This window comes from Ascaphus truei, chromosome 4, assembly GCF_040206685.1.
Source record: "Ascaphus truei isolate aAscTru1 chromosome 4, aAscTru1.hap1, whole genome shotgun sequence".
NCBI lineage: Eukaryota > Metazoa > Chordata > Amphibia > Anura > Ascaphidae > Ascaphus > Ascaphus truei.
In genome coordinates, this window is record NC_134486.1 from 315181462 (window position 1) to 315208322 (window position 26861).

The 26861-nt window shown below is 41.6% G+C and overlaps 1 protein-coding gene across 15 annotated transcripts in view; it reads left to right on the forward strand.

Moving 5' to 3' along the window:
- The window catches only part of CEP162 (centrosomal protein 162), a 91390-nt gene that overhangs the window by 24945 nt on the left and 39584 nt on the right, over nucleotides 1-26861 (forward strand). For 13 of the 15 annotated variants that reach the window (XM_075597901.1, XM_075597899.1, XM_075597902.1 and 10 more), the window contains 10 exons: nucleotides 5075-5227; nucleotides 10559-10745; nucleotides 11550-11611; nucleotides 12212-12336; nucleotides 12721-12751; nucleotides 12994-13101; nucleotides 15655-15846; nucleotides 16458-16539; nucleotides 17634-17901; nucleotides 19732-19990. In XM_075597901.1, coding sequence (XP_075454016.1) covers nucleotides 5075-5227; nucleotides 10559-10745; nucleotides 11550-11611; nucleotides 12212-12336; nucleotides 12721-12751; nucleotides 12994-13101; nucleotides 15655-15846; nucleotides 16458-16539; nucleotides 17634-17901; nucleotides 19732-19990 — 1467 coding nt within the window. The remainder of the gene's footprint in view (nucleotides 1-5074; nucleotides 5228-10558; nucleotides 10746-11549; nucleotides 11612-12211; nucleotides 12337-12720; nucleotides 12752-12993; nucleotides 13102-15654; nucleotides 15847-16457; nucleotides 16540-17633; nucleotides 17902-19731; nucleotides 19991-26861) is intronic. The other 2 variants (XM_075597907.1, XM_075597910.1) reach the window with 1 other exon arrangement.

Consider the following 26861-nt stretch of genomic DNA (forward strand, 5'->3'; position numbering starts at 1 on the left):
ACCCTCTAGAATAGTGTAAACCAGCAATTTTGAATACTGTATTGTGGTTTGTTTGTTTGTTTGTTTTTTAACAAACGTCAACTTCCTAGTTTTGATTTCCTGGAAATATAATGTAACACCAGCAACTAAAACTGGGGTCCCGGGAGCTACAAATAGCATTATTCACCTCCCGTGGACACCCCACTATAGTACACTTGGCCTCATCAGCCCTTGAAACAAGCATTCCTATAATGACGTATCTGGTACTCCATAGTCCATGCTGTACCAGTTACATTCCAGGTTCCTTCAAAATGTTATGCAAATTAATTTCACAGAAATGGTAAATGCAAAGAGTGAAACATTCTATAAATCTTTGGGGATGGCAGTTACATAGTAGATAAGGTTGTATAAATAGACCTGTCCATCTAGTTTATACCTTAAATTTAGACAGCTGATACTTATCCTAAATTTGTGTTTACAATATATTGATCCAGAGGAAGGCAAACAAAAACCCCAGTGAAACATTATCCAATGATGTCTCATAAGGGGAAAAGTAAATTCCTCCCTGACGCCAATAATGGCAATCAGATTTCTCCCTGGATCAACATCCTTCCCATGTTTACTTATTTGGTATATCCCTGTATATCATTCCTTTCTAAAAAGATATCCAACCTTTTTTGAAGATATCTGTTGTATCAACCATCACAGTAATGAATTCCAACATTTTAACTGCCCTTACTGTAAAGAACCCTTTTTTTGTTGTTGCTGATGAAATCTCCTTCCAACCTTATGGGATGACTCATGTCGTTTGTAATGCCCGTGGGATGAATATATTTTTTTTAAAGCTCCTTGTATTGTCCCCCAATATATTTGTATATAGTTATCATATCCCCTCTTAGACGCCTCTGTTTTTATGTAAACACATGTAATTTAGATAGCCTCTCCTCATAAATCAGATTTCTCATCCCCTTTATTAATTTGGTGGCTCTTCTCTGCACTTTTTCTAGTTCCATAATGTCTTTTTTTTTTTTTTTTTATGGAGTGGTGAAAAAACTCTACTCCATATTCAAGGTGTGGTCGTAATGATTTGATACAGTGACATAATTATGCTTTCTTCCCTTCCATCCAAACCCGTTTAATGCAAAATAAATTCTTATTTTCCTTTTACAGTTAAAAGATTTGATGTTTTGAATCGGCGCTTCACCTTTTGCAAGCTTTACTGGTATAAATTAATTGTGTGCCCACATCTTATGCAATGCATTCAGTTTTGGTAATCCCAGCACAAAAATGTAATGCATGGAGCTGGAGAAGTCTAAAAGATTTATTACTATATTTACTAGTGATGTACCCGGAAATTACCCGGTACCTGGCTTACCCGGCGCTTTTTCAGCAACCCGGAAATTACCCAGCAGCAGGGGGCTGGGACCGTACCTGGTCGAAACTGGCGTCGGGTAATTTCAGAGTAACTGAAAATACTTCAACACTTACCTGCAGCCGGTGACGGAAGGGGAGGAAGACCAGTGAGGAAGACCACAGCGACATCTGGGAGCAGCAGCAGAAGTCTGTGTTCAGCCGGCGGGAGCAGCAGGAATACAGCACACAGCTGATGCCCGTTGGAGCCGGGGAACCATGTGACCGGAGCAGGAGCGTTCCTATTGGACAACCGGCTCCTCCCTGGCTGTCCAATGGGAACGCTCCTCCGGTCACATGGTTCCTCGGCTCCCACCAGCATCAGCTATGTGCTGTATTTCTGCTGCTCCCACGATGTCGCCGCGGTCGTCCTCACCCTTCGCAGCGGTCTTACCCACCCTGCAGGTAAGTGCCGTCTGGGTACCCAGACGGGTAAAATTCATTTTACCGAGGTACCCATTACCTGTTTTTCGGAAAATATAGGACCCGGTACAACACATACTTACTAAACAGTGCTAAACTGTACGACACCTTACATCTCATTTAAGACAATAGGCGCATGGTGCCTTTGTCACTTACAAATGTAGAATGTAGCCCTCTCTTTCGAAAAGAGATGATTGACATCACAGGCAGAACTAGGGGTTGGGGCAAGCCTTTTGCAGGTGTGAAGAGACCCCACCCCTCAGCACATATGTTGCAGTGCTCTGCTGCCGCCTGCTCTCTGCTCCTTGTCTCCCACCCCCTTACCGGTGCTGCACTAACACACCTGTCGGTCAGTGCTGCATCCGGTCAGTGAGGGGGGGGGGGGTGCTAGAAAGCGACTGGAGCACCAGTCATTGAGGGAGGCGGGCAGAGGGAACATAGAGCAGATGGCAGAGGCTGGTGGTGGGAACAGAGAGTACTCTGCTTGCCCCTCTGTATGACATCAGTGGGAGAGGGAGGGTGTGTGTGTGTGTGTGTGTGTGTATGGAGTGTGTTGTGTGTTGCTGCTGTGTGTCACTGTGTGGTATTATCACAGTTGGAGGAACTCACCCCGGGCGCAAATAACTTGTTACTACTCTGACTTTTATCAAATCCTTAACAGAATTGACAAAGTGTATAAGGGAATTGGTATTCACTACAACATAAGTTGCAGGGACTAAAGGACACAATGAAGTAATCTACAGTCCCAACATGTACAAAATAACCCCTGGGGACCACTATTCATTGTCAAATGGTGGCACGAGCATTACTGATTTTTGTGATAAGTCACATAAACTGCTTAAAAAGAGGACTGTATATTTATGGGGGATCAGTGCAGTCAACTTACAGTATCAAGATGTAACTTGGTGTACCAGTGGAAGAGGGAAGTGGGTAATAATGACATTTTGTATTAAAAATATTTTTTAAATATACTAATTTACTTGTGCAGTGTGGCCCTGCAGTAGAAGTTTGAAAGTGCATGCACACGCCCTGCACAGAAGTACTTCTGTTTTTACAGTACTAATGTTTTTTAACAAGGTGAATCTTTTAAAAATAGCATTTTAAACCTTTGTAACACGTTACCTTCCTCTCTTTGACAACTTGGTTCTCTTACAAAGGACACTTAAACATTTATTTAATTGACTTTTGGCTGAAATCAATCATGTGGGCTACGTTCAATCATTCTTCTTAATAACAGGTAGCCACTCTGTGCCTTAATCTGCTGTTAGAGCTGGCCCCTAGTAATATCACATTGTATGGATTGATGAGTGCAGTAATGTTCTTAACCTTATGGAGCAAAATAAACCTAGTTCCACATATAAATCAATTGATTTTTTCCCCCCTGTAATATCCAACAGACTGCTATTTTTGAAAAGACAATCTTTGCTTGTCCCCGGTAACTGTTTGGAAAAAAAAAAAAAAATATATATATATATATATATATATATATATATCTCTTATTGGCAACTGACATCATGCTGTACAGTATGTACTCTTTCTGTGAGTATTTATTGCTTCCATTGAGAACTAAATTACCACACTGATCGACGTATATGTAACCCAGACCTCAATGTTCTTTTCTTGTTAGGAACTCTCTTACCTTTTTCAAAGCTGCATAAAATAAATACTTATTTGTGTAAAAACTTTGTGATATTCTTTAAAGTTTTTAACATACTAAAGAATGGGTTAAAAACAGTATACTGTACAAAGTGGTTTAGTTTTCAGAAAAGCACACTGTTGGTTTTATATATATATATATATATATATATATATATATATATATATATATATATATATATGAAAAAAGCGCCCGATCTTCGTGTAATCACGTTTAAAAAAATTATTAAAACGTGTGAAGACAATTCAAAACTCACAAGAGTACGATATAAAACAGCATTGTGTGAGTTTATACTCATATACAGGAGTAGCCTTGAGGTGCCTCCGCGTCTCCGCTCTTCCGCTGGGAATACTTCAGATGTCGTCACTCCTCATCAGTGGTGTAACAGGTTTCAAATTCCTCCGTCAACCACAGTCCTGTGGCGCAGGTTCCCTCTAATGAAAGAGTCCCAGTGTACCGGAGCAATGTTTGGCCTGCTCAAATCCTACCCCTGAAGAAGTCAGAAAGTCTGCGGAAACGCGTAGGGATGGTATTATTGCACATGATTTAGTGCTTATTTGACTTTTATCAGTAGCCAAAAGGTTTGAGCAGGCCAAACATTACATACATTTGGACAATAATATACACATATATATTTTTCACAAATATTTTTTTCACTCATGATTTGTATTTTTTCTATTTTTGTATTTTTAATTTTTAATTTTTTTTAATTATATATTATTTTTGTTCAATTATATTTGCATTAAGCCAGCATTGTATTTGCATTATTGATCATTGTATGGGCACATGATTTTTTGTTCATTATTACCTTATTAGCTAAGTTAGTGGTATTTATATCGATTTATCACAACATCATTTTCAACTGAATATTTCTGGTTATATCCTTGCATTTAGGCGCAGTCTTTTTCTTCTTTTTTTCATATATATATATATATATATATAAATATATATATATATATATATACAGTGTTCGACAAACCTATAAATTTGCTCGCCCCGGGCGAGTGGATTTAACCCCCGGGCGAGTAAATATTGGCCCAAGCAGCACACGTTTGATATATATATATATATATATATATATATATATATATAGTGCCATTGCCATAAGTATATTGGAAACGGGTGATATAAAGGTACCACGGGGAGCAGTACATTTGCACAATATGTCCTACTAATAATATAGGATTAGCAACAATGTTTTCTAATTTTGACAGGCTAAACTAGAGTGACTTCAGAAAATGTATCTGTCAGTATACAAAAGTATTAACTATTCTCTGATGCCAGTCTCTTATGGGCTCATAAAATAGGATGTCATCCCTATGTTAAAGAAAGGACCACATGCAGTAATATATACAGACTTGACTTGAAACATGTACTTTTTATTCATTATCTATTTTGCTACCTGCAATGTATTGCACAGCATGCGTTGCTAGCCTCTGGCAGTGGAAGGATTAAATCAGGTACACCAACAAAATTGAAGATGGACAGAAAATGTTCCATATTTGTTTGTTCTTCTCTATTCTGTGTGCTGTTACAAAAATGTATCACAATATGTTTAGCTTTGAACCATCCAATTATTCCAATAATTATATAACCTGTCTATAGACGTGCTTATGACAAACCAAAGTTTTCTGAAGTCGCAGAGGACGTCCCAGCCCATTAGGGAGGAAGATGAAGAGGAACACTTTGAGGAAATGCAACAACCAAAACACGATCCCGTGTCTTTATCAATAGAAAGGGACAGCTTGGAAATTGATGGTAAGGGCATTCTCTTGATATAATTGAAGCCATTAATTTTTGTTTTAAGCCATCTATTGTGTCCTCTTGTTATCCTTTAATGTAAAAATGTAGTTCCTAACTCGGCACGGTTTACTGCTATAGAATTACTGCAAACTTACACTGGAATATCATAGTTCATAAAAAGAAAAGGGCTCGAGATGGGCAAAATTTTTTGCGGATTTGGATCGGCCGGTTCCTTTGGTCCCTGGATCAGTCTCAGAAAGCTCAATCCGCCTTCTTCGAAATGTTTTTTTTTTTTCTATCACTGACCATCCGCGTGACGGATTAATAATTCAAACCAAAAACCATGATCCGCGAAGGTGACGCCAAGGAGACGTATAAATAGAGGTGCAGCAACCAGAGCATACTTTTTTTGGGGGGGTGGGGGGAACACAAAAATTAATTATTATTATAAATGCGTTCTTATAAGTGTACTAGCTTTTGTACCTGGCTTAGCCTGGGGAGCTGCCGGCACATCTCCCCTTGCTGCTACCGCATCTCCCTTCGCTGCCGCCACATCTCCCCGTCCCCCTCCCCCCCTGCTGCTGGCACATCTCCCCGCGATGCTGCCGCATCTCCCCTCGCTGCTGGCACATCTCCCCGCCCCCCCCACCCCTGCTGGTACATCTCCCTGCGCTGCTGCCAGCACATCTCCCCGCCTCTCCTTCCCCCGCTGGTGCATCTCCCCGTCCCATCCCCCCCCCGTTAGATGGCACATCTCCCCCCGCTAGCTGCACGTTTCCCCACCCCCCTGCTGGCACATCTCCGCCCCGCCGGCACATCTCCCCCTCAGATCTCACACACACAGCCCCGATCCAGCCAAGGACACGCCCCCTCCCTTAGTGGCCACGCCCCCCACCTCCTGCTCTAACATTTTTGCAGGACACCCGATGGAAACTTAGAATGTCCATAATTTGGGAGGTGAGTCATTGGAAGTTCAAAATAGTTGCGTTGACCTAGAAAATCCGCAGCACAATGTCCTGTAAAAGTTTTGTTGTGCTATGTCGTGCCGTTTGTGAGATTTCGATGCTTCGGACATACAAACAAACGGAATAACAAACTTAGAAATATAGTATAGATATGAAGACTTATGTGATTTTACCCTCTGTCATATGATTCACGAACTATACAATCATCCACATCATTATCCTATTGCCAAAACAAGCAATTTTGGCATCATGTATTATTCCTATTTGAATGTTGAACATGTAGTAGTGGTATTCCAAACAAGCCAGACCCTTAACTGTCATCTGGGCTGTGCCAGGCAGTGCTACACCCATCCCTGCCATCTGTCAGAATTGATAATTGTCACCTGGCAGCCACCAATTATATAACTTCCACATTGTATGTAAAAAAAGACCGTTGGTGTCTGCATCGGAAACACATTCAATAGACATGAAAATGTATGTATGCATAATTTTGATTAAAAAAATTACCCAATACAGCTCTGAGTCTTGATGCTTTATTTAAAAAAATTACAAAATGTGATGGAGCGGTTACTAACTCCCACTCTCAGTCCCAGGACACTAGAGGCTGGGTATGTGGTGGGGATAATAGTTTTTAACTAGGTGTAGCGGTGAAACTATGTAACATATACATGACTGAGACACATTCCTTGTCTAGCGCACACACACTATTTAATAGTCACGTGTTTCCTAGCTCATTGTTGGATTGTGCATAGCATTTATTTGATTTGTTTTAAAAAATGTGCTCTCTGTAGACAATGTTAAATGTTTTATTACAAAAATGATGTTGCTCCAGTTGTAATTTTTAATGACTCACTAATCCGCCAGTGTTTTTTTTCATTTCCTACGAAAGACTTCTTTCTTACATTACAACGATGGATTACAAATATACGCAATCCGCAAAATGGATTTACATTAATCTCCAGGTTTTTTTTTTAAAATGCACATTCTAGCCACATAGGTGGATTTTAATTAATCCACACGGATTGAAGTTGAAACATTCCGTCTGCGGATTTTACTGTGCAGAATGGACTTGGAAGGGAAAGCCTGGAACATTTTGAGGAACGAATTTGGATGGGTTTCAGTGCAAAAATATTTGGGGTCAGGCTCATGATCACGGTCACGTGCGACCAGGACAATCGGGAATCTGTACACTAGACAGAACTGCAGAGTAGAAAAAAGTTTTTAAAAAAATTGGACAACCTTTCCAAAAACTTCCAGTACATAACACACACATACACACACATACTCTCGTAACTGGAGGGACAAAGTCCTAGGTGCAGGGACCTCTGGAAGCTCACCCCGGTACGCTTTCCGAATTTGTGTCGCTGTCCTCATTAGTATGGGCACCACTGCCTTGCTCTCCGCTAGCTTGCAGTTTTAAATTCCCCGCCGTTGCTTCACTCCAAACAACTCAGGCCGACGCTGCACACACAGACCGCAGCTCCACTGGATGCTCCAGGACCCCTGTCAGCTCTGTCAGCACACAGCCGTCACAAAGGCTATCAGGTCAAGAATGACTCACTTGAGGCTGGGGAGGAGTATTTATACCCCTGTCCGTGTCAGGGAGATCCCAGCTAGTCTGGTTAGGAACACTAGTTCTGGTCTCTGCACACGGTCCCAGACCCGGTTAATGAGATTACTGGGGTTGAAGGTGGGTCAGGAAGCCCGAAATGGCAAGCCCAAATATGGTCATTCTTATCCTTAACATAGGCCACTGGGTGTAGGCGGAGACAGGACCATTCCCGCACAATTTTCCTCCACAGTCATACAATACAGATATATATAGCCCCAGGATTTATAGCTTTCTTGCCGAGCAAGTCCACTCAACAGGTGGTCGTCCTCTCCCTGGTTCCTCAACAATGGGCCTAATCCCATCGGTGTCCAGGTCTACAATACCAAACTCTGATGTGATTACAGCTCCTTTTGCAAGAGAGAGTTATCCCCTGCTGGTCCAGAGAGGGGGAGAGACACCTTTCTAATTTTTTTAGCACTCAAACAAATTGGGGTGACATGCCTGTGCTGAAAAAGCACACCAGCGAGAGATGCTAATGACTATCCACACTTTCCAAAAGGATTTTCATACCAACTATGCACAAGGCACCAAGCTAATAACTAGAATGGTGTCAGACCCAACAGGACTAGAAGCTACAACCACTATTTTTCTAGGCTACAGCTCTAGCAGTGTAAGTTATAGCAGCTGATTGGGAGTATTACTGTCACATCCTACTTTTGAGCTGCTCACACACAGCTAATGTAGCAGGTATCTCAGGTGTTCCTGTTCCACAAGGAACATTAAACTGTCAACCAAGAAGTGGGAGTGATCTGCTTTAAAAAAAAAAAAATGATACTACAGGTTTATGCACTCATTTTGGTGCTACATAACAGATACGCACAAAAATGGCCAAGGTATAACAGGGACAAAAATATTCACTATCCTATCTGCCAGAGTGCCAGACACATACTGAATTGGAATACTTTATTTTACAATAAATACAACTTTACAAACTGCTGGAAGTGATTCCACTTGCTTTCCACAGCACACACAGTGTTATTCGGTTGACCAGTCTAAGGCACCATAGGAAAGGGATATGGTGTCAAAGCAAACAGGATCAGAAGTTGAACTCATACAATCTCTGTTATTCACAACAACAGCTTTAGCAGTGGGAGCTAAATCAGATGATGGGTTGCAGTGCACACTGTCTTATAACAGCATTCCTCCAAGGGATGTCTATTTGGTTGATTGTATTTGTAACCTTGAAAGCACTTAGACACAAAGTAATAATATGCACTGAGGGCTATGAGTTACTGAGGCCATTAAATAAAAGATAAACAGCACATGGGCAACCTCAATCCTACTGGTTTAGAACAAAATGGGTGCAACCTCTGCTGCTCTAGGGATTACACCGTTATAACTGCGGTTTGACACGCAAGCACTATTTGTTGACGAATATTCTTTGTACTATCAGGATGTTATACATTTTCATCTTATTAGACCAGATCTGTGCAATTTCGTTTATATAGATTGTACAGGAGGCATTAAATCCCTTCTACAGTATGTACCTATCTATTTCAGTGGATAGGGTCTCTTTCAAGGTGACTGCACCTCTGAAGAAGCCAACGTGTGATTGAATGCATTTTTTGTTTTTCAATCTGCATTATAAAACAAGCTCTAAACCGGGATTTTTTTGTTCTGCAAATATAAATATACAGACTTTGTTCATTGCTTATCCTTTTGCTTAAATTACCACTAATTACTAGGTCTCACTACTAGGACACATTGTGGTTTGATTACCCTCCGATCTTGTGATTTTTATAATTGCGTTTTCTTTTATTCACTTCATTCTGTCTCTTAATAAATGTATAACTTTTTAACTTGGGTTACTACATCACAGATACATTTTATTACGTTAATGTATCCTCTATTTTGCAGCTCTTTGACGGTCCTTTCCCATTGTTTTTAATTGTACATGTATTGAAAGTTACTTTGTCCAAGTCATTATACATCTGTAAGGGGTATTTTACCCACTTGGAGTATCTTAGAGTACCCCTCCATCTAGGATTTCCTGTTCTCTCTCTTCATATTCTAATAGAGATGAAATAAAATACGTTTTCTGACACACACCATTAAAGACAAATTGAAGCACCGCTGATACAGTGATGCAAGCCATCAGCTGGTTTGCTCACACTGCTAGAGCTGTGGCCTAGAAAAGCAGTGGTTGTGGGTTCTAGTCCTGTTGGGTCTGACACCATTCTAATCATTAGGTTATTTAGCCTTCGGTTTATTATGAACTCTATATAGTTTGGTATGGAAATACTTTTAGAAAGTGTGGGACGGGACTCATTTAAATATACTTTACATCGATATTAGCATAACTCGTAGCCATTGGCATATATCAGGTGTGCTTCTTTTTCAGCACAGGCATGTCTCCCTAATTTATTTAGAGGGACATTTAAGAGGATATATATATATGTCTGTCTCTCTGTCTCTCTCTTTAACAATCTGTTTGCGGATTGGACCCTGAGAGGTTTGAAATCTTTTAATATATAATCTACTTGTTGGTCCAATAAAAGGTATCATCTACTTCCTCTCTCTCCTTTGTTACTTCATTAATATGAGAAGCATTGTATACCCCTGTTATCAAGTACACTTCGCAATCTTGTGTGGCATACATGTATCTTTACTTTTATGCCTGGCTTTAAATATATCTCTAATAATATATCTAGTGAAAGGCTGTATACAAAAATAATTATTCATTGTTTGCATTTAATTTTGGCACATGCATATGTAGCATTCATAAAAGTGAAACTTTTTTTAATTACTGTATTATTACTATTATTTTAGAATCCGTTGTGGCCTCTGGACCAAATCAAACTATTCATGGAATTGGGTTGGACACTTTAGAAGAACAGGAAGAAAAAGAACAATTTTTCGCCAAACTTGAAAAGGGTGCTTCATCCACAATTGATTATTCAAAATTAAACAAGGAGCTGGATTCTACTGATTCAACACAACGTACAGCCTTAATTCGGTAATGTAAATGGGGGTGGGGGGGAGTCAATGTTTATATTAGGAAAAAATTGAATTATTTAGATTACGCATGTGTTGGCCAGGATACAGAGAAATACCATTAATCACTTTCTTCACAATAGCAAAAATAATTTTATTTTTAATAACTCCAGTCATTTGGAACTTTAGGAGAACAAAAACACATGGTTTTGGACTATGAATAAAGAAAACAAATTGACGACCAGAAATGCAAACTGTAATCATTGCATTTGAATATATTAACTACTTCAGAACTTTTTGACCCTATCCCCTCCCCAAACTCCTTTGCATATTGAAACATAGGTGGTTGGAACTTGGGCCAAGTGCTGCTTATTTGACACCAAATGTTTCTATCAATTTACTAAAGTTAAAGGAAAGATTTTTAATGTTACACCATTTTAGATTGTAAGCTCCTCGGAGCAGGGACTCCTCTTCCGAAATGTTACTTTTATGCCTGAAGCACTTATTCCTATGACCTGTTATTTATTTGTCACATGTATTACTGCTGTGAAGCGCTATATACATTAATGGCGCTATATAAATAAAGACATATATACATACATTTTGAGAGAAGTACTGTACAGTAAGACAGTATAAAAAATGTCTGAGTACTGCTATTAGAGCCAAAATGCATTGTAGCAAATGCTTTTGGTTTGGAATACGAATTCTTTGGCATGCAAAATGTTTGCAGGCAGCTCTGGTACCAAATACGACTTTGGTCGTTTTGTGCATGAATCAGAACCATGAATATGCAAAGTAAGCAAGAGTAATGTATTTTGTTTTATAGCAACAATGAACATGCTAAAACAGGACAAGATGAAAACAAAGATGAAAGCAAAGATGTGTCAGGTAAAACTATATATTTATTTATTTTTTGCAACTGTCAAAGTGTAAGGAAAATAATAACCAAAAACAAGCTACTCAGTTACAGAAATACATTGAATGAGAACATAATGCACTTAAAGCTTAAGGTACTGTATCTAACAGAATTTAATGCTGATATTCATGTTAACAGGAATAAACCTTCACATATGTGTAGGCGCTTAAAAGCTGTACGATTTCCCCAATTCATATATCTCTTCTGCTAAAACTTCTAGTTTTTTAAGAAATATTTTTATTAGTATTAATGCTACTTAACATACCAGTGTAGTATAGTGTACAGTGTACAGTGTAGTACAGTGTAGCACACAGCGTCAGTCTTCTTTCCACACAACTTATAACCTAATCATGGATGCTGAGGCACAGGGTGCTGATTTCAAACAGACTTTACCCACTTCAAAGACACTGTATTTATTTATTTTTACTACACTTATGTCAACCTGCAGTGTTCTATAAGTTATGAAAAGTTATATAGTTCATTACTTCAGTACAAATGTAAGACTACAGGTTTGATTGCACAAAAATGCTATGTGTATTATTTACAACAACAAAAAATACTTTTGCGTAAAGTAAATGTCTTTTCAGGAAATTATAGTGAAGACTTTGAAGATGATGCTGGAGCTAATAGTCCTTTTATCAATAATGATGAAAAACAAAATGAGGACACTGTTGATTACCGCTGCCTAAAAAATCAGGTTGGAAATTACCTTGTGGAGCTTGGGTGGGGGGTTGGGGGAGGAGATCACTTGTCACAGTCTTCTTTCAGCTTTATACCAAGGAGTAACCACTTTCAAGTTTAGCTGAGAATGCTCTCTATTAGTATAATTAGTTTTCCTCCTTGGACAATCATGGCACAAAAAAATATATTACATGTCTCTACTTTAATATTAAAGCAGCAAGTTGTGTATCTATCCAGAAAAAAAAAATATTTCCTAAAGTTACAAATGTGAAAATCTTCTGCTGATATCTATTGTGATACTACCTCTTCTAATTTAGGAAACTGCACTCTGCACATATCAGATTAGGAACATTTGCTTGTCTGAATTTTTAAGATGGTTGTCTTCTTTTTAATTCCCCAGGAAGAAGACAAACCTGGGATGCTAGCCAAAGGTAATTAATCTAAAAGTCTGTTCTAGTGTCCCACATGGTAAGATGTCTCCAATCACACTGGCATTATCACCTGCCCATGTTTAAATAGGGCAAATCCACCAATGTAAATGACTGTTTCGAAAGGGAAGGAAGGGAGATCTACTGTGCACGCAACCCCTTTGTTTTGGAAAAGCTTTAAACTAAACAAATATTAATGGAGAGGAAACTTTTGCCATAACTTGTTGGTTTACATTTCCTTTCAGTAATGTTGCTTGATTCGTTGGATTCAACAATAGATACTCAAAAATTGTTGCAGCCAATTGATACAGAACCTTTCACACCACAAGGTACCAATGATGTGAGTGGCACAGGTGAGTCTGTTCTTCCTGGAAGATTTTCTTTTTCTTCCTCATACTGTACAAAGTAACCCTGTTACACATTTTTAAGGCATTAATAGCATTAGAATATATTTGTATTGCGAATGTAGGTTTCATTGTTATTCAAAACATTTTGAAATATATAGTGTATACAAAATAGCTGTACTGTATACCATTTAAAAGTTTTACTTGGATTTTACCTTTTTGTGATGTTTGTGTGCAGTAGTGCTACTGCTTTGCATTTTAACAATTGGGCTCTTTTGAAGAAAACTAACGAAAAGTATTATATAGAATAGAAATGCATGCTAATTATTTTGTATAATCCCCAACAGACTAGATTTTACGGCTAACCCTGCGTCAGCACAGGTGGCTCATTCAAAATGACTGAGCCACTGATCGAGTCACCTGTGCTGAAGCAGGGATATCCTTAAAACCTAGCCTGTTGGTGGCTCTTGAGTACTGAGTGTGGTCACCGCTTGTATATCCCCTCTTTGTAGTTTCATTAAGTTGCAAAGATTTGTTGAGACTTCCCAGGAGAGAAAAGTCTGGAAAATCTTTACGGAAATCATATTATTGCAAATTGTACAATTTTGTGTGTTAAAACATAAAATGCAGTTGTTTACAAACAGGCATGATGAGCCCCAATGTGTTTGTTTAAGATTCCTTGATAAGGCTTGGACTAAAGATGCTATATTGTCTAGGGTATGCTAAATACTGTTGCATGGAGAAGTATACAAGACATGGTGGACCATCTACTATATATTTCTGAAAGCACTGTATGCCTGTCTGCGTGTCCTCTGTCCCTAGCGGCAATCGCATTGGAGCTTTGGCCCGTCACTCCGCCTCAGGCCAATGAGATGGCTCCCTTGGCCCGCCTGCCCCCGCACACCTCTCATTGGCCTGAGGCGGAGTGACGGGCCAAAGGTCCAACACACACACACACACTTAGGGGTAGGGGGGGGGGTGTTACATACATTAGCAGCATGTATAACCCGGGGGGTGGGGCTCACAATGTTAGCAGCACATCTCCCGGTCTCTTACCCGCCGGTCCCGGAGGCTCCACCGCTTCCTCCCCGAACATCACCCTGCAATCCAACTCATCACAGCCGCAGTGCGCGGCGCTCATCGGGACCCGCGCGCACCTCCTCGTCTCCCGGTTTCCCGCGCTTTTTCCTCCCCCCCCCCCCCCTCCCCTGGCGCCGCTACAGTCAGCGGGGGAGCGGAACGAGCGCCCGTGACACAGCGGGGGACTCTCACCTCACCACGGCTCTCACCACCCATAGGCCACTCCCTCACCCGGCGCTCTCGCTCACCCCCCACCCACTCACCCCCCCCCCCCCCCACCACCCACACACACAGAGCACGCACTGTGCGGCTCTCCCCTCACACAGGCCGCTCCCCGTCCCCGAGGGCGCTCCTCCGGCTGTCTCCGCCTCTCCCCGCAAAAGGCACACCACCTCCTCACCGGAGCGTCTCAGCCTCTCCGCTGAGGAGCCCGAGGTGGAGAAGGAGGGCGGCCGGTACCCGGACGAACAGGAGCACGGCCGTGTGCAAGGTGAGTAAACGCAGGGGAATGGGTTATTTAACGCGTCCCTGACTCCCCCTGCCCTTTGCCCCTCCCTGCCCTTTGCCCCCCCCGCCCCTCCTTGCCCCCCTGCCCTTTGCCCCCCCGCCCCTCCCTGCCTCCTGCCCTTTGCTCCTCCCTGCCCTTTGCCCCCAGCCCCTCCCTGCCCATTGCCCCCCCCCTGCCCTTTGCCCCCCCACCCCTCCCTGCCCTTTGCCCCTCCCTGCCCTTTGCCCCCCCCCCCCCCGCTCCTCCCTGCCCTTTGCCCCCCCGCCCCTCCCTGCCCTTTGCCCTCCCCACCCTTCCACGCCCCTTGCCCCCCCCCACCCTTCCACGCCCCCCCCCCTTCCACTCCATGCCCCCTGCCCTTCCACGCCCGGGCAACGCCGGGTCTCTCAGCTAGTATTTATTAAAACATTGCAAAGCCACAATGCACCATATGGCTTATTCGATGGAATAGGCTGTAAGGTGTCTTACGGCTTATTATAGCTTATTAAATATCGCCCAATGTGTCTTCACTTACAAATACTTTATCCATGTGTTACTATAGTAATAATAACTTTATTTATATAGCACTTTTCTCCCAATGGGACTTAAAGCACTTCACAGTTGCAAAAAAGGGGAAAATAAGAAAACATTTAAGGTTATAAAAGTGAACAAACAGAAAGATAGATAAAATACAGGATTGGACAGTACTGTAGCTATTACATGTTGGACAGGTCACTTAATTAATTAAATGCCTGGGTAAACAGGTAGGTCTTCAGCCTCTTTTTATAAATTTCCATAGAAGGGGCCTCTTGAACTATATGATGTAGACTGTTCCAAAGAGTGGCAGCACCGTGGCTAATGGCTCGGGCCCCAAAGGAAGTCAATGAGACTGGGAACTGTTAGGAGTCCTTCATCTGCAGAGTGAAATAAACAGTTGTTATTTTGCATTATGATTGCATCTTACATAGCATAATAGTGACTGTTTTTCTTTCTAGGTGCTTCCTATGGATGCACGAATAGTGACATTGAAGCATTGCATCTGGCCTACCATGAAATAAATCAGTCAATGCAAGGCACAGATGAGCAAAGGAGTTTTCTTAAGACTACAGATCACTCAAACCATTCTTTTGGGCTTGCTTCAAACACAAATGAAAAGAGTCTAAAAAATATATCCACTGTGGAGTCAGGTAATTTTGTGCAGATTGAATCACTAAGTTACAGAAAAATAGTGTCGCATGTGCATGTTTTTAGATTTATAGTGCTGCAAATGAGCTAATATGAATAATGACCACTAACTAGTTAAAGTTCTGGAAACATTTCTGTCTGTATATAAAAGTATAAAAACAGTGCTTATATTGGTAAAATGACTGACTGATTATTAAATTGTGTTTGATTAAGAATGGTACTAGAAATTATTTAACCTTGTCACTTTGGGATTGCCAATACTTGGGTAAGGGTTTAGAGATGCCCCTTTTTCTAATGTTGATGGTCAAGTTCTGTTTCTCTGCCAGTCATTTCCCCCCCCCCCCCCTCCTCTATTTCTTAGCGTCAAGAAAGTACATTAGCAGTTAACATGTTTCTGGTATTTGGCACAGCCACAAGCATGGTGGAAAAGCCACGCTGTGCATCAAAGCTTGTATTTAAATAAGGTAGAAGGTTTGTTGGAAATGTTGTAAGTGATCTTTAATACTGTGGTGTGCTTCAGTTTTCTTGTCCACTTTAAAATAATAATTCTGATTTAGATGTTCTGTAATTTTATATATTAAAGTTGGCAAACTCTCACTATTTTAACATCTAGATATTCCTACTGTGGAGGAATTGATGCAGCATATTCGAGGAGATTTAGTTTGTGATGGGGGCTCTGAAGTGAAATCTGTGAGGTAAACTTACAATTTTACTTAAGAAATAATGGTATTTTGGAAAAAGAAATGATATTTATGATTGTGTGTGTGTGTGTGTGTGTGTGTGTATATATATCATAATATTATATATATGTATATATATGTGTAGAGGTATCAGTACCGTGTTAGCCGAGCTTCAATAATCAAAAAATAAATAGATGATACCGTTCTGTGGCTAACGAAATGCTTTTATTTGTGCGAGCTTTCGAGATACACTGATCTCTTCTTCCGGTGATGTTACAATTATATATATACACACGCACACGCACACGCACACACACACACACACACACACACACACACACACACACACTGAGTTCTTCAGTATTAGGTGATACGTTTTTTAGTTGGACTAACGATTTATGTCATATCACAAGCTTTCGAGAGTTCTTCTCTCTTCCTCGGTAATACAGAACAGTGCTTGGGAGAGCAGAGGGACAAAAAAAACAGAGATGTACTGTAGACAAGGTAGGATGAGAAAGTAGTTGAAGATATGGAACGGTGACCAGGAACAGAATGGAGGGGGAAGGTGATGCTGTGGGAGGGGGGGGGCAGAGGTGTGGATAAGAAGAGAGGCAGGCAGGATGATTACAACATAATAAATATATATATATTTATATCTCAAACATTGCTAGAGTATTCTACAGCTTTATCTACCACTTACAAATGCAAGTACTAAATAGCACTGTTTGTTTATTTTTGGGACATTATTCATTTTACGTTGCTAATTTTATTGGCACTGCATTTTCTTATGCTTTAATTCGTATCTGTATTGCGCACATCTGTTGGGGGACAATAACAAATTAAAGGGTTTTGAAAAAATATATTTTCCTTATTATTTTACACAAATAACTTTGTAGAACTTAAAATTAACCATGCTGAATTTTTATTTGATGCTCAACTTGTTAAACTTTTGCTAATGTTCTACCAAACAAAATACAAAGTCCAATATAGCATGGTATATCTTTGACCGCTTTGCATAGTTAGGTTTACATTTATTTATTTTTTATTATTATTAGTTTTAATGACATCAGATCTATAAAAGGCAATTAATAACCATCTTTTTCCTTCAGCATAATAAGGCAGACCGACTTCAGAATTCCTCAATATGATGGGCGGCATGTGCCTTCTGAGAAAGCACCGCAGGCGTTGGATTATTTTCATGAATATAATAGTGGAGAGAGAAACACATTTTCATCATCTGAGCAGCAGCTCCATTATGAAAGCAAAACAGATCTAATTGCTTATGAATCCCCTACTGATAAAGGACTTCCTGAAACTTCCAAAGGAGACCACCATCAAGATGTTCCCTTATTGCACCAAGACAGAAGAGACAGCAATGTAAGGAGTTCTGTCATCCTTCTTGTTAACCTTTAAATTAATAGTTCTATAATTGTCATGGGGAAAAAACTGGGTGAGGTGTTGCTGGCCTCAGTAGAGGAGATAGAAAAATGAATGCTAGATATTACAGTACATAGTTAGAGTAGATAAGGTTGAAAAAGACATATGTCCATCAAGTTCAATCTATGCTAAACTTAATATGACAGATACTTTTAGATTTGTATTTACAGTATTTTGATCCACAGGAAGACTTAACAAAAAACCCCAGTGAAACATCGTCCAATGATGTCTCATAATGGTGAAAACGAAATACCTTCCTGACTCCAAATATTGTCAATCCGATTTCTTGATTAACATCCGTCCCATGTTTACTTATTTGTTATATCCTTGTGTACTTTTCCTTTCTAAAACAATGTCCGACCATTTTCTTTTAAGATATATATTGTATCTGCCATCACTGTCTCCATGGGTAATGAATTCCACATATTAACTGCCCTTACTGTAAACAACACTTTCCTTTTGTTTCTGGTGAAATGTAATTTCCTCCATCCATAAGGTAAGACCCTGTGTTTGTACTGCCCTTGGGATGAATAGTTATTTTGAAAGCTCCTTGTATATAGTTATATTGATATGATATGAACGGCACTATTTTCAGCTCCGGGGTCTCCTGGTTCCTCGAGATACTAACTGGTGTTGCTTCCTGGTTTTTAAAGGGGATTTAAATAGCCAACCAATAGAATGCTACAACTGATGTTGCAGCTTCCTATTAGCCTGAGATTTTACATCCGTTTTGTTTCCCATTATGAAGATTTAAACCGTGTAACTTTACCGGTAAGTTTCTTGGGAACTGGGGGTTCCTAGAGCTGAAAATAGTGGTGTTTTTGACTCCATAGACCCCAGTTCCCACCCTTTAAAAATAATAATCAAAATCAAAATTTTAAGGCAAAACTGTAGATCACTAACTGGTTTAAAATTTGATTACGTTTCTGGGGGAGATTCATGTAGAGTAACTGTGACATTTTTCTGTGTAGTTTAGACAAACTCTCACATTTCATATATCAAAACACAAATCCCCATGTTTTAATGTTTAGTGTCGTTCCATATAATAGATTCACAGGTGAATTCTCCCATCTTCAATGCATTCAGAATGATCAAAAATCAACATACAAGTTACAGTCCGTAACAATTCATCACAGTTGTAAAATGATATATTACTCTCAACCTCATTTTATCACAACTCATCGTACCTGTTCTCACTGGTACATGTTGGCAGAACTTTGCATAATTGCTGTAAACAAAAAGGCTAGGGATGACTGAAACGCTACGTTTTCTTTCAATGCAGTTGTGTGAAGCTCTTCCACGTGTACCAGTGAGAAGAGTTACGACACAGTACAGGACGTGCTGTAGGCATTATGTAAAAATGCAACATTGCTCCTCAAATAAAAGTTTACAACACTACACAGCTTTTCAGATTTACATATTGGATAGTCCTCAGCAGAAATAAGTAGATATTGCAGAAATAATGTAATGATCTATTTTATTATAGCATTACTGTACTTGTCTCTAATTGTCTCAAATCATTTGCCATTTGTTGAGTTTCCATAGAAGGTGTAATAGAGGGTTCTGACTGATATTAAAATGGAATCTACATGAAATGTAAAACTCTTACAAAGCAGAAAATGGTGCAGTTGCATCACAACAAATTTTTCAACATGATCAATATTCAGAAAATGTTAATTCTGCTTTAATTCCTACCAGTGTTAGAAAGCAAAGAAGATACAGTAAATATCCTTACCTGTTTGTATGAAATAATTCAAATCTTTCTCATAGGCATCAATATATCTACACAGTCATTTAAATAATGATGTCCTAGACACTCTACTTGGAAAGCAATCAAATAAGAAGGACAAGAGCCCAACATCTGTGCTTAAGAAGCCTCAAAGTCAACACTATGCTTATGTTAGAAGCTCTGGATATGGAAAGACTAGTGCACATGTAAAACAACTACCTATTGTTACTGAAAAATTGCTTTCAAAGGAGATTCACACGGAGATGAAAGGCAAGTCACTTAGTGATGGAAGACGAAAAGGTACAGTCGCTGGTTTTAACTTTTTTATTTTTTTTTATTGGAGCCTTTTTTCTTATTATTTTGATCACTGATCTAAAGCCAGTGAATTTAGAATGTTAGATGTCTGAACCACAACATAGAAGTTTGCAGTATGCATTAAAACTCTATCGTGAGAGTCCACTGACATCCATGAGACTGCTGATGCAAACAGTCAATGAGACATAAAATTAGTTAACATTAAAATTCCTAAGGAAGGAATATTACTGCGGTAGTCCCCAGTCGCGAAAAAAGCTTTTGCAGCTGCACTGTGTGTGTTCTCTTTTAGGCACAGTCTTACATTGGGCTTGGCCTATACTATTTGCATGGCTTCCAGTAGCTGCCCCATCTCGGCTCGTTAGGAAGGTGCTGAGGCTTTATAACTACTATACTACCTATATAGTCCCTCTGCTCTGCAGCGCTGGTAGCGCTCCATATCCACGGGCCCCGTGACGGACCTGGTACCACTCCATCTGTGATCAGCTGCCTCATTTCTGGGTGGCCTGGGTGAAAGCCAGCGACTGACCCTCCGGTGGGGCTGTTCCAACTATGCCTAGGGGCTGCGGCTTGTGGAGCCCGCTCTGGGCATAGTCTATCTCTCTGTGTACTGTGGGAATAGTATAAAACCATCTTGGTGGGACTATAAATATAAACAGGATACTTTCCCTAACTATAAAAGGATAAAAGTGAGCCCTTGCTCTATCCTAAACATAGGAACTATATATAAGCTATTCACAGTGATATCCCTCTTCTTCAACTACTCCTCGGATCTGGATTCCGGAAGCGTCCCCCTACTATTTATAGTAGCCCGATGTTGCGGTCTCCAGGCAGAAGGGGGCAATGCTTAACTTCTACTCGGTCACCCCAGCACCATGTCATAGAGAAGGGGTGGTACTTTGTGTGAGCCCACACGATTAACCCATTAAGGCCCTAGTAATCCCAAAGGGCTGACACACACACACACTTTGCCTTATTTGCATCACCTGAGGACCCCCCTGATCAAAAGCCCCCCCCCCCTCCCTGAATATTGTATTTTGTTTCATCTAGTATGTTAAGGGTTGGCGTGTTCATGTGAAGTTATCTTTTGCTGTCTGCCAATTGTCCAACCTGTAATGCAATTAGGCAGTTTCATTGTGAGAGAGGGAGGGTCATATGACTGTTTAGGAGTAGAAGTCTGCAGATAGTATGGGGGAAGCATACTGTAGCTACAGGGATAGCATAGCATTTCATGTGGGCACATTTCAAAGGGAATGTTTTAGCCAGGTCCCCAATGGCTGCTGCGGTGCGCGCCACACAGCACAGCCCTCTGTGGGGCAGGCCCCAGTAGCCGTCTGTGTGTGGGCACGCAAAGCGCTGTGATGCGTACGCTGGCAGGGAAGACAATAATTTTGTCTTCCCACAACGCGATCACAGGCTTGGCGGGCAGACAATGTAAGGGCAGATATGCCCCGTCCCCCCGCGCATCCCATCGCTCCCCTACAGACCGCCAATCGAGGCTGTAGTCTGTTCACTTGCCGCCATTCGCGCATGCAGCAGGGAGGACTGGGGCCGTAGACTTATAAGGGACTGATAGTTATGCAGGAGTTAGACAATAGGTGGACTTTAGTCTGCCTGGATCTTTCAGCAACTTTCTGTGTCAGGATATTACTGAACAGCTTTTGGTGAGCTCACTACTTCTCATGTTCTACATTTCTAGGCCTGCACCATTGAACCTCACTTACTACAGTCTCCCCCAAAATGTATCCTCGTCCACTCATTTATCATATCATACTCCCATGACTACCCCATTCTCAAAACCCCTCAGCAAACCCTTCCGGCACACCCTGACACTGTCTAAAGCAGCAAGCCTCTGGCAGCAGCCAAAGGGCACACACCACACACTGTTTGTGCACTGCACAGGCCAGCTGAATACACTGCAGCCTCATAATAAGTAATTACTTCATCCAACTCTCAGTATTGAACAACCAATACTCTGCACTTTGCTTCCCACACTTTTACCCACACACCCTCTTGCTTAACTTCCATGCTCTACTGTAGTGATTCCCAACCTTTTTTGTTTGGAGGAACACTTAAAGTATTTTGAAAAATCTCGGGGAACCCCGCTGACACATTAGGTTCATTTCACACCTCACGAGCCCCCTATATTTCCCACCCTCTACCCATGTATTTCTCTCCCCTCTACCCATGTATTTCTCTCCTCCGTCTCACTCACTCTCCCCCCTCCCGCCTCACATGTATTTCTCCTCTGCGTCTCACTCTTACTCCCTCTTTTCCTCACTCACTCCCCCCCTCTCTCTGCCCAATCGCCCCTACCTTTCGTCAATTACCCCACAAAATACATGCCAAAAAAAACCACCCCCCTAAATACATATAACCCCACCCTGCAATTCATGGTAAAAATACCCTGCCCCCGCTAATACATATTACAAAAAGCCAATACATATTAAAAAGATCCACGCCGACCCAATACATTTTAAAAAGACCCCCGCCGCCCCAATACATCAAAGTTTTTATCTGCAGAGAAACACACGCAGTTGATTACTTAGAAACAGAAAATTTAGCACTGCGACCCTTTGTCACAGGAGCTAAATACACAAGACCAAGAAAATGGGAAAGGATTTAAGCAAAGAAAGGCATATTACTGCTATGAATAAAATGTGTCAAACAAATACATTGCAGGTTTCCAAAGGGTTTAGTCTCCAGTACACATCTGAGCAAAATAGTCAGGTGTGCACACACACACACACACACACACAGTTCTGAAAAACACACACGCACACTTCTGAAAAACACACACACACTTCTGAAAAAAACACACACACTTATGAAAAACACAGACACAAACGTGCGGTTTCCACTCTTCTACCACAAGCAGGAAGATAACCTCTCTAACCTCCTCCTATGGTCTCTCCTAGTGAACCAGGTCTCCTAATCGTTGCAATGGCCACTCCCTTGACTTTGTTTCCTCCCGCTTCTGCTCTGCCTTTAACAAGCCCTTTCCTCTCTCCATCACCTCCTAACCTTTGAATGCACTCTACCCGACGCACCTTCCATAACACATACTTCCACACACACATACAGAAACCTACATGCTCAAGACCCCTTCCAATTTTCAACATCTCTACAACCTCACCTCTCTCCCATCTCTACCGTTTCCTGTCCCAACCTAACAACCTCTCTATACAACAGCATACTCTCATCAGCCTTAGACAAAACTGCTCCCGCCACCACACTTCGCCTGACAATCCAAGCAACAACCGTGGCACCCTTTCACCCGCTACCTCAAAAAGTGCTCATGCACTGCAGAACGTTTCTGGAGGAAATTCCGCTCCAATCAGACTTCCTCCACTACAAATGTATGCACTCCTCCTACAACACTGTCCTCTCCCTTGCCAACAAACCTACTTCTCTTCACAATACAAACTTTGTCCTCCAATCCTCAACGCCTATTTGCCACCTTTAACTCCCTTCTCCATCCAACTACTCCTACACCCTCCTCTACCCTCATGGCCCGAGACCTCGCCACCAACTTCACAGACAAAATTAAGTCTATCAGAGATGACATCTCTTCATGTAAAGCTCCACACACAACACCTATTTCCTTTTACACACCTAAATCCACTCTCTGCTAATTCCCCCCTGGGGCCGAGGATGAGGTCTCCACGCTGCTCTCATCATCTCGCCCTACATCCTGCCCCCTTGATCCTGTTCTTTCACCTCTGCACCCTCTCTGGCACACTATGCCCCACCATAACTCACCTTTTTAACCTCTCTCTCGCCTCTGTCACATTCCTATCTTCTTTCAAACATTCACTCATCACGCCCATTCTCAAGAAACCCTCACTTGACTCATACTCCCCCTCTAACTACCGCCCTATCTCTCTTCTCGTCTTTGCCTCCAAGATACTTGAGTGACTTTTATACAACTGCCTTACTTACTTTCCTCCACTTCCCAGCTAGACTCTTTTTTACAATCTGGTTCCCGTCCTCTACACTCCACCGAGACAGCACTAACAAAAGTGACCAATGACCTACTCGCAGCTAAATCGAAGGGTCATTTCTCCATACCAATTCTCCTGGATCTCTCCCCTGCCTTCGACACTGTCGATCACCCCTTTCGCCTAAATATTCTCCACTCCATTGGCTTCCGTGTCGCAGCCTTCTCTTGGCTCACGTCCTACGTATCCAACCCGCTCCTTCAGTGTTTCCTTCTCTGGTGTCTCCTCATCTTTACTCCCTCTTTTTAGTGGAGTCCCACAAGGCTCTGTACATGGCCCTGTGCTCACTCTACACCCCCCTATTGGTGAACCAATACAATTCTTTGGATTTCAGCACCATGTTTATGCTGATAACACCCAAATCTATTTCTCCTCCACTGATCTCTCCCCCTCTCTCCTGTCCCATGTCTCCAACTGTCTCTCTGCAATCTCCTCTTGAATATCTCACCGCTACCTCAAGCTAAACATGTCAAAAACAATAATCTTTTAGCCCTTCCATTGCCACCGCTACACCAACACCCTCCCTCACTGTCAATAACACCACAATCTCCTCAAGCCCACTGTCTAGGTGTGATCTTTGATTCTGATCTCTCCTTCATGCCTCACATCCAGTCCCTCACGAAGTCCTGCCATCTCCACCTCCGAAATATCGCCATGATATGCCCTATTATCACTCTTGATGCAACTAAAATCCTAATCCACTTCATGTCCGGCCTCGATTACTACAACCTTCTCTTAGTTGGCATTCTCCTTGTCCACCTCACTCAACTCTAATCCATCCAAAATGCGGCTGATTCATCTGTCTCACTCACCGCTCCACTACGCATATATCTGGTATGCATGGGGGAAATATATGGATAAAGTCTGGAGTAGAAGACCAGATCTGAAGACAGGGAAGAACAGAGGAGGAAGCAGGATACAGGCCACTGGACAAAGGATACAACTGGATACAACTGGATACAGGATAGAGTAGGTCTGGAGCAGGATTAAATAGGACTGGAGAAAGGCAAACTAAAAGAAATAACTTGTTTATTCATTAAGGCGTGAACACTATTAAAACAAGGACAGGTGGGAGGAAATAGGGGCAGAAAACAGGAACAGGAGAACAAGAACTAGTAACTGCGGAAACTAACCTGCTCCAGCCATGTAGGGTTTGTTGAGAAGACGAGTTCTGTGGGCTGTGCCTTCTTATAGGCCAATGAGGTCAGGTGACTGCTAAAGAACTACCTTTGGGAAGCAATCCCTGTGCATGGGTCTGACAGCCTATCCCTACACTGGCTTCCCATAGCCTCTGGAATTAAATAAAAAAATCTTAGTAATGCTTACAAAGGTCTCAACAACACTGCCCCCGCCCCATATGTCATTCCTCATCCACAAATACATACCTACACCCCCCTCTACGTTCTGCCCACAACATCCACCTTTCCTCCCATCTTATTACCTTCTCTCACTCACACCTGCAAGACTTCCCTCATGCTGCTCCCTCTCTCTGGAATTCCCTACAACGTACCATCAGATGCTCCTCCAGCTTTCAGATGTTTAAAAACACCCTGAAAATTTGCCTCTTCAAGGAAGCCTACTTGCCATACCATGCTAGACCAATGTCCACCCTATGTAATAAAAAAACCTTAATGCTTCAGCTCAGATTGGGCCATACTCTAATCTGAGCCACACCTTATCCTACAATGAGTAGCCACGTTAACTTCTGGTTTCCACATTGTCCCTCATTCCCTCTATATTGTAAGCTCTCATTACCTCTGTGTATCTGTTTGTGCATGTTTTTCCTTGCCAGTATGTAACTGTTTGTTTTTGTGATATACATACACTACCGACACACTTTATTGAAGTGTGGTCGGTACCGCAAGCCGGGAAATCTCCCGGCTTGCTAGTGGCCGCCCCTCGGCGTGCCGCGCGTCATAGACGCGCGGTCACGCGTCATCGGTAGCGTGCGCCCGCTGCACGCGTGTCCAGGGGCTCCCCGAGGGAGCCCTGGTGTCCCGCGATCGCGGGACAGCGGCAGGGGGTTCCGGGGGACCCGGCGGACCCGGCAGCGTTAGGGAGAGCGCCCCGATCGGAGGGCGCTCTTCCGCTGCTTCGGCGTGCGCCCGTCACACTCGGGCGCGCGCCAGGCTACTGCTGCGGCACAGAACGGGCAAATGCTCGAATAAACTGTGCCGCAGCAGTAACTTTGTAGCGCTCTGCGGAATATGTTGGCGCTTCACAAATAATATACACACGTATACATACACCCGAAACGTTGTTTGTTTAATAAATCATAATTTGTGAACTTTAAAAGACCTGCAAGTGCGTGTTTCTCCTTCACTGTGTGTATGTGTGTATACACACATAGTGTGTGTGTATATATATATTACACCTATGTGTATACAGTATATAATGAGCCTTTGCATTGATGTACTGTATTATTGGCTGTAATAAATAACTTAATTTGGCTTAAATTCAAACTGTCTAATAGCTTTAGTCATTATTCACATTTGATCAATAGGTATTGTTTTTAAACCCATAATTTTTGCAAATGAAAAAATGTCCCATGTTTACAGACTCAAATGTTTGAATATGCAATGTTTATTTTATTTGTAGTAGGATATTTAAAATTGTCAGTAGATGTATTTGCTATCTTGCTGTACATTTGCATCTTGTCCCATTACTATGAAGTTCCTTTGTTGACGTGCATCCGTTCTTCAGGCATGGCATTAGGCAATTGTAAAGGATTTCCAGAGGGTTGCTGCAGGGCCGATGTTTTCAGAGAATCATAGAAACAAATATATACAGAAAATGGCCATTATGTGAAATACATTTGTATGGCGCATGGAAATAGACCCAGGAAAAGAGATTTACAA